Below are 12,392 nucleotides of genomic sequence, written 5' to 3'. Positions count from 1 at the left end.
CCATTAACCTATGTTAATACTTAACATCACAAAACCAGGCCATTTTTAGATTTAAAACTGTTTCGCTAGGAGCAAATTGTGTTGAATTTTCTATTGGATTTGGCGATTCTATCCCCCACTGAAACAAGCAGTGAAAGCGTTGCGTGACGACACTAAAAGCGGCTGTGGGGGAGACTAACGACAGACGCGAGCGTGTTGTATACGATAGTTGTAGGCGAAAATCGTACCATCTAAACCGGCCTTAAGGGACATCGATCTGAATTCGTTACAATATGATTCTCATTCTAGAGGCAAGATTTGTATGACTAATTAATCTAACCTGGGAAATCTCTCCGAGGCGCTTGCGAGAACATATTGCTTTTATACCACTTGGAAGTTTATTACGAACGTGTTTTAATATCGTGTGGAAAGAGAAAACACTCCACAGTTTACAAACATATTTAAGTCTACCTATAATTCTTTCTGAGAAGTTGATCCCTTATTTAACACCATCGTTTCCAGTAAAATTGAATCGTCAAATGTTAATTTTTTCAAAGTTCTGATGTGATCTTTTGAAGCATGCTCAACGGTTCCTTGCTGTTGATATCGTTTACTTAACAATTATTGAAACTGTTGAGGGATCTATCCTTAACCTTCGTCCAATATCTCTAAACCTTTTAGCTCGTGGATACGCGAAGCGTTTTTGCTGATGTATTGAAATATAAAACAGAAACGCTTATGTACAATCGTCAAATACATTTAGATTTTTTTCATAAGACTCGTAGATCGAGCTGGATGCATCGAAAAAACGCTTTGATTAGAATTCAAAACGAGATTCAGATTCCAAATTTTGGAGGAATTTATTCTCATTAGACAAAGGTCAAAGTCACGGCGCCATTCAGCAAAAAACTCATATAAACTCGATCGAGCGAAGTTTTATAATTCACATTTCCAATTCCTCGGCTTCCACGAGGGGGGGGAGGGGATTTCGGGCTAGATGTGGGGGAAAGTGGGGACCTGAAATCCTTGCCCCAGTACCTGGAGATTGTTTCAATAAAGTATTGGACTCTAAAGGTCTAAAAAAGCATTGTTTTTTGTTTGAGTTTTATTTTGACTTTGATTTACCGGCATTGGGGTTGCTGTGTTAACCTACGCCGCTCGTAAACTGGAAACTAGTCATGCACAAACGGACACTGAAGGTCTCCACCTATCAAAAAGTTAGTCTCCTACGCAGTCGCTATTAGTTTCGTCAAGCAACGTTTACTCCACTTAGGGGAGTGAGTGTGGCGTGACGACACTAAATAGCGGCTGCGTAGGAGACTATGACTTCCTTCTAACATGTTCAAATTATATTATAGAAAGGAAAAATCTTCTGAATAAGATAAAGGAGACAGCAAACTTTAAAGTAGAATGGTTAAGCGAAAAAGGATAAATTCAATTTGTACTGGAATAAACCCAAACAAACCAATCCAAAAAATAGTACCTAAATATATACATGACTGCTTTAAAAAGAGGGATTAAGGCTAAAGCAATAAAATCTTTGACAAATTTAACTTATTGATATTTTGGTGAAAAAAGGAAAAGACATTATATATAGATCGATGGGCGGCGATCGCTGATAATATCATAAACAAGAAGTCAATATATATATATTAGTTTATGGAATTATTCTATATTTTTATTGGCAGCAATCCAATGTAAATTTGCTTATATTATACGGAGCCAATAAAATACGTTGTCTTGTCTTGTCTATCAAATAGCCTGTACAAGTTCACATCAATTCAGTTTTGCTTGTAGTCTCAGGGGCGGCCGTTCATTAATGATCTCTAAAGTAATAAAGTAAAATACAGTCAGAAATAAGATTTTTTAGCCGATTCGACCTTTTTTTTGACGAGAGAGAGAGAGAACAAAACAAAACAAACAAAAAACCCAGTAGATTCTGTTTACAAAATCAAAGAAAGAAATAGGCGTTTTCCGTCAAGACATCATAAAAAAGTTGCTGTTAAAGAATAATTTGAATTCGTAATATACTCTGCCAGCGGAGGTACTCTTCCCCTTTAGCAATTTTACTAAGGTGAGGTCGTATTGTGGCCCAGCTGACAGAATATTGAATATTTTTGACATTTCCAACTATTTATATCTTATGAGTTATATATATACATTTATATAATTTTACTTTTATTTCTAGTTATACAATTTATATTTATTATTTTATTATAAGTTTTAACACGGCTCTTAGGAAGAGCATTTTGTATGATGAGACATCCGTGTTTAAATAAAGATTATGTATATATGTATGTTGCTGAAAGAGACGCAACACAGACGATGTGGTCGAAAGCGTGCAGTCTACGTGATTTCTTTCATATGCGATCGATCGAGTTCGGTATGGTCCGAAGCAAACGCCTGCGAAAAACGGACAGCGGAGTGCCCTACTTACCCGCGGATATTCCAAAAAAATTTTTGATGCCGGCTATAAAATGCGTTCTTTTTGATTGCTTCGCCATATTGAATCAAGTACAAGTAACGCTCGGCGCATGCGTATTGGTTACATGGTCACACCGCTGACGCGTCCATTGTGTTCGATGCCCAAAAACAACGAATCGAACCTCGAAGTTCGATTGCGCTGCAAATTGTGTTCGGTTAAATTCGTAGTTACGTCGGGCGAAGGGCTAAGTTCCGACAAGGCGACTTGGCTTTGAAAAACCGGAAACACGAGAGCTAACCACGACCTACTGCGACGAACTAAAATTACGCCGACAGCAAAGCCCTTTTAGAGGTAAATTCCGACATGCGAATGTGTACCCCCTAACAGGGCCTCTCTACTAGGAAGAACGTAAAGAACCTCCCGAGGGGGGGTACTCCCCTATATTTGCTATACGGGTATGCGGGTATGTGCCGCCGGTAAGTGGCTTTTGGGTCTGGGGTAGGGTATCATTTTTTGACAAGGAGAGGGAGAGGGATGGGAAGTGGCATTACACAGGCTACGTTTATCAACTAATACTTCCACGAGTGATTTTTTTCTACGCATTTGTGTTTTTTCAATAAGAAGTCATTCCATTGTTAAACCATGAAAATTTAGCACGGCTGATGATAGCCGCTAGTTATTAACAGCCGGCACGCCCGAACTAACCAATGACGACGCCTTTTCACTACAACCTTACATATAATTCGACAGAATTGCAGAAATCAATATGGTTTTCTGCAGTAGCTTGCATGAAATAACTTGGAATCAATAAATAAACATTATATATTTAACATGCCTTAAACCTTTTAACGAAGCTCTATTCAATCAGAACATTTGATATTTTCCGGAGGAGGGATGGTGAGGGTGAGGGTGTGTGGGAGGGGAGGCGGGCGGGGGGGGAGGGTGCAGTGACGTCAATAAAATGTTACACAACGGTGCCCCATCATCGGTTCATATAGCGGCATTGAACATCGAGAGGATAGTTTAATAGATGCACACCAAATCTGCTCTTCAATCCCCTGTGATATCAGGTGTCAGTTCCCCCAGTCTAGAGCCTTGACAAATTCTTCTTCCGAGAATTGAAGCAATTTTGCAGCTTCGATATGCATCTGAAATAAACGAAAAGAAAGTAGAATGAAGAAAACCAGAGCAGGCATAGATTAAAATACATCCAATACATCCATGCAGTAGTCCGGCTCATCTCAAACCAACCAATCCGCACAGCTCGGATAATTTGGAGAAATATGATTGGTTGCGCGGTACTGTCTAAAAAAAGCTCACTCCTGAAACACATAAGCCGCTGTCCTAGTGCAGTTTTCGTATGACTGTGAAAAATTCACGGCACGAACACGGCCATGACACGGCAAGGGATACGACAGACAAATCACATTGCACGAGAATTTACTCTCCATCCAATCAAATGAACACGGCGTAAACACGGCGCGGACACGGTCACGCCAAGGTCACGGCAATGCCAGACCAATCACATTGCGCGTGAAAAAATTAGCCAATTAAAATAATAGAAAGCATCGCGGTCAAGGCACGCCAACGCTGAGCTTTTCACAGTCATACGAAAACTGCACTAATACTAGATAGACACTTCTAGTTATGGATTTCTGCTTAGACTAGTTCCCTTGGTTCGAGGGCTACCCGGAACAAAATCCTCAAGGGAATGACACATGATCAGATACATTCATGTGTCTCCAATAACCACTCTACTGGAAGTCCCGTAGGGTAACCACCTTGAATATCTAAATATGCTTGAATATGGGGCTAGCGTTAGGTATCCATCTAACACGGGTGGTCCAAGAGACTGCATGCATGAATGCCTATAGTTCACGTCAATACCTTCTGTCTTTTCAATATATCAATAAGCTTCATCTGCTTCTTAAACCCTGTCATCAACTCATTCTTCTGTTTTTCTAAACGTTTGCTCTCAGCCAGGATCTGATCAAGTCTGCGCCTATCTTGATCACTAGAATCCTATTGAAACAAAATGAAGCATCAACAAGGATGTCTGAAGTATAAGGCCCCTTATCCAATGACTTTTCCGAGGAGGAAGAATTTGAAATAGCTATTTTAATAAGAAAGGATTTTTCCGAATATTACAAAGCAGCCAAGTTAAAGACCTGTAATTTATTAGAGGAGGGAAGGGCTGGTGCAAATGAAGGGATAGTAGTTAGATTTTATAACCAAAAATCGGAGAGCTACGAAAATGTCTGCAAGTCTTTGAGGGGGGTCACTATTTTTTGTGCACATTGCTGTTAACTTAAAATTTAAAAAAATAATTAAAAAATAAATAAATAAATCGACGAGGAGAACGAGGAAGAGGACGAAGAGTTGGAGTAAAGTGACAAGAAAGATAATGCCAATGCATGTTGTGTTGTTATCTGTACAAGATGAGGGAGGAGAGCAACTCGCTTTCTGTTTATATGAATAAGTGAGAGTAAAGATTGCTCTCTACGGTTTCGGTTACGTTTCAAATAATTTGAAGTCAAGTTATATAAAAAGGCATCCTGACAGCTGTGTAGTCTATAACATTTTCAATAGTTGTGCCCTCGGCATCCCATAATGTCTTGATCAAAATAATAGAATTCAAGATGGCCGTCGTATCGGTAATGAAAAATCTATTGGGGGAGAGTATGCAGGAAGTGCACCTGGTAAAACAAATTGTTCCAGCCCTCCCTCCTTAGAGGATGATCCTCTGAAATCAGCAGTAGAGGGATGCTAGCTGTGGGAATATAATACCATAAAATGTTCAATTTTTACTTACAATCAGCTAACTATTTAATGTGCAACCATACGTAGCAATGAGTATAAAAGTAGACAGAACACACGCATAGTTGCATAATCAGTGAAGTCACCGGTCGCACGAGTAGGTGTACCATATTGGGATGGTTACCTCATTGACTTATTTTAAATGAACGGACAGGGAAGGTCCTGTCATAGTTTTTTCTCTCCCTTAAAGTTTGACAAATTAAGTAGCCATCTGCTCCCTCTATCGCGGTCTCGCATTTTTCCCATAACTCACTATTTATTCTATTGTGGAGCATTGTTGCACTTGTAATAGATTACTAATGACCAAATGAAATGGACAACATCCACTTTGTTTCAGTTGTATCCATATTCATGTGTCTTTACATGCGCAACCGTTTAGCAAAAATTATAGTCTTGGGAATGGCACAATGAGCAGGGCCCCTCTGGATACCTGCCTCGTAGCTGGAAGGGCCTGACCCTGGCTAAATAAAGTTGACATTGACATTTTACACGTGGTTTGAATTAGGAAACATTAAGTGGATCGAGCAAATAAAATATAATTTTTTAAATAAAAACGTTTAGACTAACGATTTTATTCTGCACGGGTGGAGAGATAAATCAAATTATAGAAATGTTCGTACCTTGGAGCTTGTCTTGGCCTTATGTAATGCTGTTTTGTATTTGTCTATTTCTTCAAGTGCACGGTTTAATCTGATAGAAATAAGTAAGTAGCCGCCGTCAATGGAGTGAATGGGTTAATAAATATTATGAGACCAAAACCTAAAATTACATTTTCTTTCATTCTAGTTCATCTGGATTCATTTCTTTGCGTTTCATTGGATTGATTGATTGAAGTCCATTTGTTTCAAACGACTGTGAGCAACACTACAACACTATTAAAACAATGTCGGCAGATCCCCTTTACCTGACTTCGGTAGCATTTTTATTGGATACAAACTGCTTCTGTTCTCTTTGTATGCTATCGAGCTCCTGTGAAACAAGACATCATCAATAGCTGTAGTAATAGAATTGAAAACATCTTGATCGCGTCAAAACGTCTCCACAGTATTAACACGTGGCAACGACTACAGAAAAAACAGTTGCAGATACGCAAGTAGTACTGCCATATAACAACATCATTACTGTAGTAACAACTGATATAAACAATAACAATAACAACAGAAACAATAACAACGGTGGGGGGGGGGTGGGGGATGGCTAATTTTTGTTTTTCTTCATGACGGAACTCAAACTAAGGGAAAATAAGTTGTCATTCTCGTAAAACGTGGGAGGGCCAAAGCTCCCTAGCTCCACCATCTTTGTTGTTAATGACTACAAAACAGATGAAAACAAACTAAACTGCAGGACGAACAGGAAAAATGTCAAACCTTTTTTGTTGAAGAGAGAAGTTGTTCCAAACTATCGTTCTTGCTTTTTGATTCTGCGTAAAGTTTTTTATGCTTCTCGATTTGTGACTAAAACAGAAACGCAAACATGAGCAAAGGTTGTAAGACACATCGTTTTGCACTTGATCCTGATTTGCAAATTACTTGAAGCATAAAAATTGGCGATCATGAGTTTGATATTTTGCTCCTCTTAATAGATAACAACAATAAACACCTCTATCAAGAACTATGCACATTAGAATTTGAAGGAAGCGCCTCTGAATATTGAATAACGCATAAAAATCTGATATCTGTGTTACCGTGATGTCTTTGGAGCAGACTCGTACCCAGTCGTCAATCATGTGTTTTCTTCTGTAGTTCGCAATGGAATATGGGAAGACAATTAATGCGCAAAAACTCACTAAACCCTTCCCATCAACCACAGCATGAGATCAACCACAGAATAAGAGAAGCGACTGGGTACGAGTCTGGAGGCATTCTGAGCATATTTATAGAACACAGTACCTGTAAAGATGTATTTGTCTTTTGTAACCTAGATTGTTCTTCTGTCAGCTCTTTAACTTGACCTTGCAAAGATCCAAGTTGATCATCCTAAAAAATACACAGCCTATCAAACCAGGATATCTAAATAGACTGAATGTGTTTATCATAGCTGTCACATTGAACAGCCCATCAAACCAGGATATCTAGATAGACTGAATGTGTTTATCATAGCTGTCACATTGAACAGCCCATCAAACCAGGATATCTAAATAGACTGAATGTGTTTATCATAGCTGTCACATTGAACAGCCCATCAAACCAGGATATCTAGATAGACTGAATGTGTTTATCATAGCTGTCACATTGAACAGCCCATCAAACCAGGATATCTAGATAGACTGAATGTGTTTATCATAGCTGTCACATTGAACAGCCCATCAAACCAGGATATCTAAATAGACTGAATGTGTTTATCATAGCTGTCACATTGAACAGCCCATCAAACCAGGATATCTAGATAGACTGAATGTGTTTATCATAGCTGTCACATTGAACAGCCCATCAAACCAGGATATCTAAATAGACTGAATGTGTTTATCATAGCTGTCACATTGAACAGCCCATCAAACCAGGATATCTAAATATCAGCAAACCCAACCATTTAATAAGACAAGATCTGCACCCACCTTGTTAGAACACTCTGAAGATAAACGATCCATTTCTTCTTGCATTACGTGTAGTTTGGCTTTCAAGAAACGTATTGTGGCCTCTATAAATGATGATACAACATGGATATAGCTTTAGAATACAATTTATATCATCCACCATCCACCATGATCCACCAGCTGACTTATGGAATTTCAAATATTCAAGTTCTATCAATACCCTGAAACAGCCTATGGGCTGATCAAATAACCTGGACATAATAATAAATAATAATAATAATCTTTTATTTGTTGGAGCAGGCTGATTATTCTGGCAGCTTTCGCTGATGTGAGCCGGCTTTCACTCACACTCACTACCACTACATTTACTATTTTATGCACACAACGCTCGACATGTTGATTTTTTCAGAGGGAGGAAAACCGGAGAACCTGGAGAATAATTCTCGTGGCAAGGGAGAGAACAAAACATCAAACAAACTCAATTCACATGTGACGACCGCAGGGCTTGAACCAGCGACCAGACCCATTGTAGCAGTGAAAGATGATGCATTAGCAGAGTACGCCACCCATAATACCCTCACTCACGGCTGAACCATCAAATTGGAATTCAGTGTGTTAGGTTTCTTCTGAGGGAAAAGGCTGGAAAACCTGGAAAAAATTCCCTCACATCAAGGGAGAGACCTAACAAACTCTACTGAAATGTGATGCTGAGTCTGGAAATTGAACCCCCAGAGGTGAGAGGTGAGTGAACTACCGTCACACCACCTTTGTTCCCCTAAGTTGATTCCCTGAGAATGAACTAGTGAATGTCATCAAATGGGCTTGAATAAAATATAAGGAATAAGTTGAACTTTTGATGTTATTACCTGAACCCATGTCTTCAGCTCCAGTTGGTAATATACCATCATCGGCATAAGATGTAGTAGTGATAAAGCTCTCATCTTTTGCCTCATCTTCAAGACTGCTGATCTTTGTAGCCAGATTAATCCTCTCAGCCAGGATATCATCTACAACTACATTGTTTGCTGAAGGTTTTTGTGCACTTTTGGATCTCGGAGCACCAGATTTTGGTCTGTTATCTACCCCAGTTTTTGATTTTGGCCTACATTTTGGAAGAGAAAATTAATTGAATGCAGATCTATTTACATCTGTTCTTAATGAGGTTTTGGTGGACACCAATTAAAGCACACTGTTTTATTGCATGTGTTAGGGAACACAGAGTTTTCTATGGCACATGCCACAAGGGAGCATCATGAAAATACTTTAACCATCAAAACCTACTTTTTGGTGATGTCACAATGATGATGACGACGATGATGAACATGATGATGATAATAATAAATGCTACAGAATGTTGTTTAAAATTGCCTTACCTCTTTTTATTCTTAGATACTGGTCTGCTCTGATTAGGTGTGGTTGAACCCTATATCAAGTTAGTGATTCAATAACATTCAGTTTGGTACGATTATAGAATATTATATTTCCTACTGTTGCCCTATAAAGGTTAATAATTATATGATTTGTGCCTACTGTATTTAAAGCAGCTCAATTTTGATGTAACTAATAGAGCAATAGAAAACCACAGTATAGATATGTTGCCAATGCGGCAGCCTTATGGATTAACTGATTACAGTAACCTGGTACAATGTGACAGTGTTGTGGTGTAGAATATGGATTAATTGATTACAGTAACATGGTACAATGGCATGGTTAACAGCATGTCAGTGCATGATATGCTGGAAATAGTATTTTGAAATCTGCTTTTAGTTAAATATAATGTACTTATTGACTGACTGGGAGGGCCGTAAGGGAAATATTTGGCTCGATGTGACGCCGTACAGACCGAGCACAGTGAGGTCCACGCAAATGACCGAGGGCCAAATAATTTCCTGTACAGCCCTAAAGGAAAGAAAGAAAATACGGTTGCAGGTTTCAAGCAGGGCCTTATGGATTCGTGTGGCCCTGCTCAAGCCATTTTCCAAGGCTTTTTTAAGAGCGCCCCCTGGCAGATACGGGTCATATGATAATATTTAATATTTTTTATCAAAGTGGTAGGTAATATGGACCAAAATTCATAGAGTAGATACATACTGGCTTTGACATAGGGATTGAAGCACCAATACTCAAAGATAAAAAATCCCTATTACAAAACAAAAAAAAAAAAAAAAAAAAAAAAAAAGACAATGTTATTTTGTATAGAAAAAATTAAGATGTCAACATTAAAATCAATGTTAAATTTCAACACTGGCCAAACTATCAACATTTCATGGCTGTGCCTTGCACTAGATTTTTTGACTTAAAGTTCAATTTTTGAAATCAGATCTAATACGATACGAAGAACAAATATTCTTCTATTGATATTTCACCAAGGTTATAAACATAATATTATTATGTCCAAAGTTTTATTTGCTTTTCCAAGCAGCAGCTATTACCCTAACAGCTTGAGCCAATTTTGTTCAAAATTTGTTCAGTTTTGTTCAAAACATTGTGGGCAATGCTTGACACTAGCTTTTTTAGACACTAGGCAATGGATAAATCCGGTAGCCCAACAGAGTAATCTACTAGCCCAGATAATTAGCAATCCAAAATACCCACTCACCTATGGATGAGTGAGTTCTAATTTTCACTAGCCAGGAGCAAAGATTAGATTATTGGATTAGCCTTAGTGTCAAGCACAAGTGGGTCCTCATTATCTTAACATTGTCTGTATTACAGTCCATTTCATATATCTGCAACCAAACCAACTCCATATGTTTGGTGGTTACAGCCAATCAAATTTACCATGGGATGAGTGCTGATCAAAAGCAATACATATTTTCCCATGGGAAAATGGCTGTCAAGTTGCTGGTGCTTTTTATCCCTTGTGATCAGAAAGCACCCAGCCCATGGTAAATTTGATTGGCGGTGGCCAAAATGCCAAACATCTGGAAGATTGCAGAAACATGAAATAGTCTGTAAGGCCAACTGTGAGCCAAAAATGTAACAGTACATACAAATCTAATGAATATCTTACTCTAAATCTGCTGAGCCTGAGAGATCTGTAATGGTAGCAGGTCTAGTCAACAACTTATCTTGATCTTGCTATACAATATAATAAATACAGAGTGTTTAGTACATTTTGGGAAAGGGAATTAGTTGAAAACATTTTTTCAAAAATATCATAGCCTAAACAATAGAGTTTTGAACCCCTTCTCCCTTCCCTACGAAGAAGGGAAATCAAAATGTGGGATGATTTACCATAACTTCTTCAGCTTCTTTAATCAGACTGGCTGTTTTTTGTTCGATTTCTGCATTCAAACGCCTGGAAAAAAGTGTATTTTAGCTTCAATATTCCAGTACATTTAACCGGCGACATCGTTAGGTCGTTCTCTGATAGATATACTGTATTGCTTACATATATTCTTCTTCTTTGCTCAATAACTGTTGGGTGACATTCTGTTTTTTCCCACTCGGTGGTCTGTTGTTTGACCCACTTCTTCGTCCTCCATCTCCGCTAAAACCACTAGTAGGCCGTGAAGACTTCGAAGAGAAACAAAACTATTAGATGAAATTAAGGTTGAGGGGATTTCTGATCGAGAAAGTGGTTAAAAAAGACAATAAATATATAAAGGTTCAGTAATCATACTTACCGCCATATTGGTTTTTGAACCTCCTAACAACAAACCGCTGGACAGTACAGATTATAAAGCAAAAAATACTCCCTTAGGGAGGGGGGGCAGGGTATTGTAATACAATACATAAATACTGAATGCACGCCAGTAAAAAGTACATAGAGTAAAAAGAAAAGTAATGCGCACGTAGGGGACGCTGGAAAATCTTGCAATGTTGTTGTTATTTTCCCATAGCAATATTACGATTTTCTCCTATGATCATTAGCCGTGCGCACAATGAGTCGCTAAGTCACTCACTGGGAGATGCGAAAAGGGCCTCGGCGAAGAGGGACTAAATAAGTCGCTTGGGTATTAGCACGGGTGGCATAATGGTGAGAGCGCTCGCCTTCCACGCTTCGACCCCATGCAGGTTGAGTGATCCTCGTGAGTTCTGTCACTCGTTTTTCGCTTCCAGAGTGTGGTATGTGAGTAGAGTTGTTTGTTGGTTCTCTCCTGTGTAGTATGTGAGTAGAGTTGTTTGTTGGTTCTCTCCTGTGTAGTATGTGAGTAGAGTTGTTTGTTGGTTCTCTCCTGTGCTTCAAGTGTTTCTTCTCCGGGTTCTCCGTTTTTTTCTCCCTCCACTGAAAAATCAACTCCTAAATTCTAATTCGATCTATCGATTGCCTTATCAAATGGGCGTGTGCGAATCCTGTTAGGCTTTCCGTGTATGGCTGCCGCCTTATATAACTGCAATTAGCTAGATTCCGCCCGCGGCGGACTTATTTACACTAAATTACCCAAGGTTCAAAATAGCCTCAAGCACGACCCCCTTTTGCGGTTTACCACCCCCCACCCCTCCTTCCCCCCCAGCCAGGATTTGAATTTCTTGGATGCCAATCAGGTTTAAACTTTAAGTCGCATTCCTTTTTTCCCCCTAGGCCTTTGTTTATTTCTTCCTTCCCTCCTTCCTTTCTTTCTTTTTTCCCACGTGAACCTTTTCCCTTAGTAAATTTAGATAAAATCAGTTATATGCCCAGCTGAGGTAGAA

General features: G+C 38.9%; 1 protein-coding gene across 1 annotated transcript; it reads right to left on the bottom strand.

Annotated features, from left to right (window-relative positions):
- Nucleotides 1-2,989: 2,989 nt before the first annotated feature.
- LOC116294217 (testis-expressed protein 9) lies at nt 2,990-11,405 on the bottom strand. Its single transcript, XM_031701771.2, has 14 exons — nt 11,384-11,405; nt 11,149-11,273; nt 10,992-11,055; nt 10,768-10,835; nt 9,846-9,894; nt 9,128-9,177; nt 8,621-8,856; nt 7,776-7,858; nt 7,111-7,197; nt 6,589-6,675; nt 6,126-6,190; nt 5,842-5,911; nt 4,292-4,426; nt 2,990-3,552 (listed from the first exon to the last, which is right to left on the bottom strand). Exons 1-14 carry the CDS (start codon nt 11,387-11,389, stop codon nt 3,478-3,480), a joined length of 1,200 nt encoding a protein of 399 aa, XP_031557631.1. The 5' UTR covers nt 11,390-11,405; the 3' UTR covers nt 2,990-3,477.
- Nucleotides 11,406-12,392: the final 987 nt, after the last annotated feature.

This window comes from Actinia tenebrosa, unplaced genomic scaffold, assembly GCF_029948245.1.
Source record: "Actinia tenebrosa isolate PJP-AT-01 unplaced genomic scaffold, QUT_ActTen_1.0 PGA_scaffold5__44_contigs__length_20552954, whole genome shotgun sequence".
Lineage (NCBI taxonomy): Eukaryota > Metazoa > Cnidaria > Anthozoa > Actiniaria > Actiniidae > Actinia > Actinia tenebrosa.
The sequence above is the reverse complement of the archived record's forward strand: the minus strand, read 5'-3'. Positions and strand labels throughout refer to the sequence as shown.

Bases quoted from the DNA above. Each gene is read 5' to 3' on its own strand.
- LOC116294217 (XM_031701771.2), bottom strand. The intron at 11,056-11,148 runs GTAAGCAATACA...ACTTTTTTCCAG, and splicing joins AGCAAAGAAGAAGAATATAT to GCGTTTGAATGCAGAAATCG. The intron at 10,836-10,991 runs GTAAATCATCCC...TATATTGTATAG, and splicing joins AAGAAGCTGAAGAAGTTATG to CAAGATCAAGATAAGTTGTT.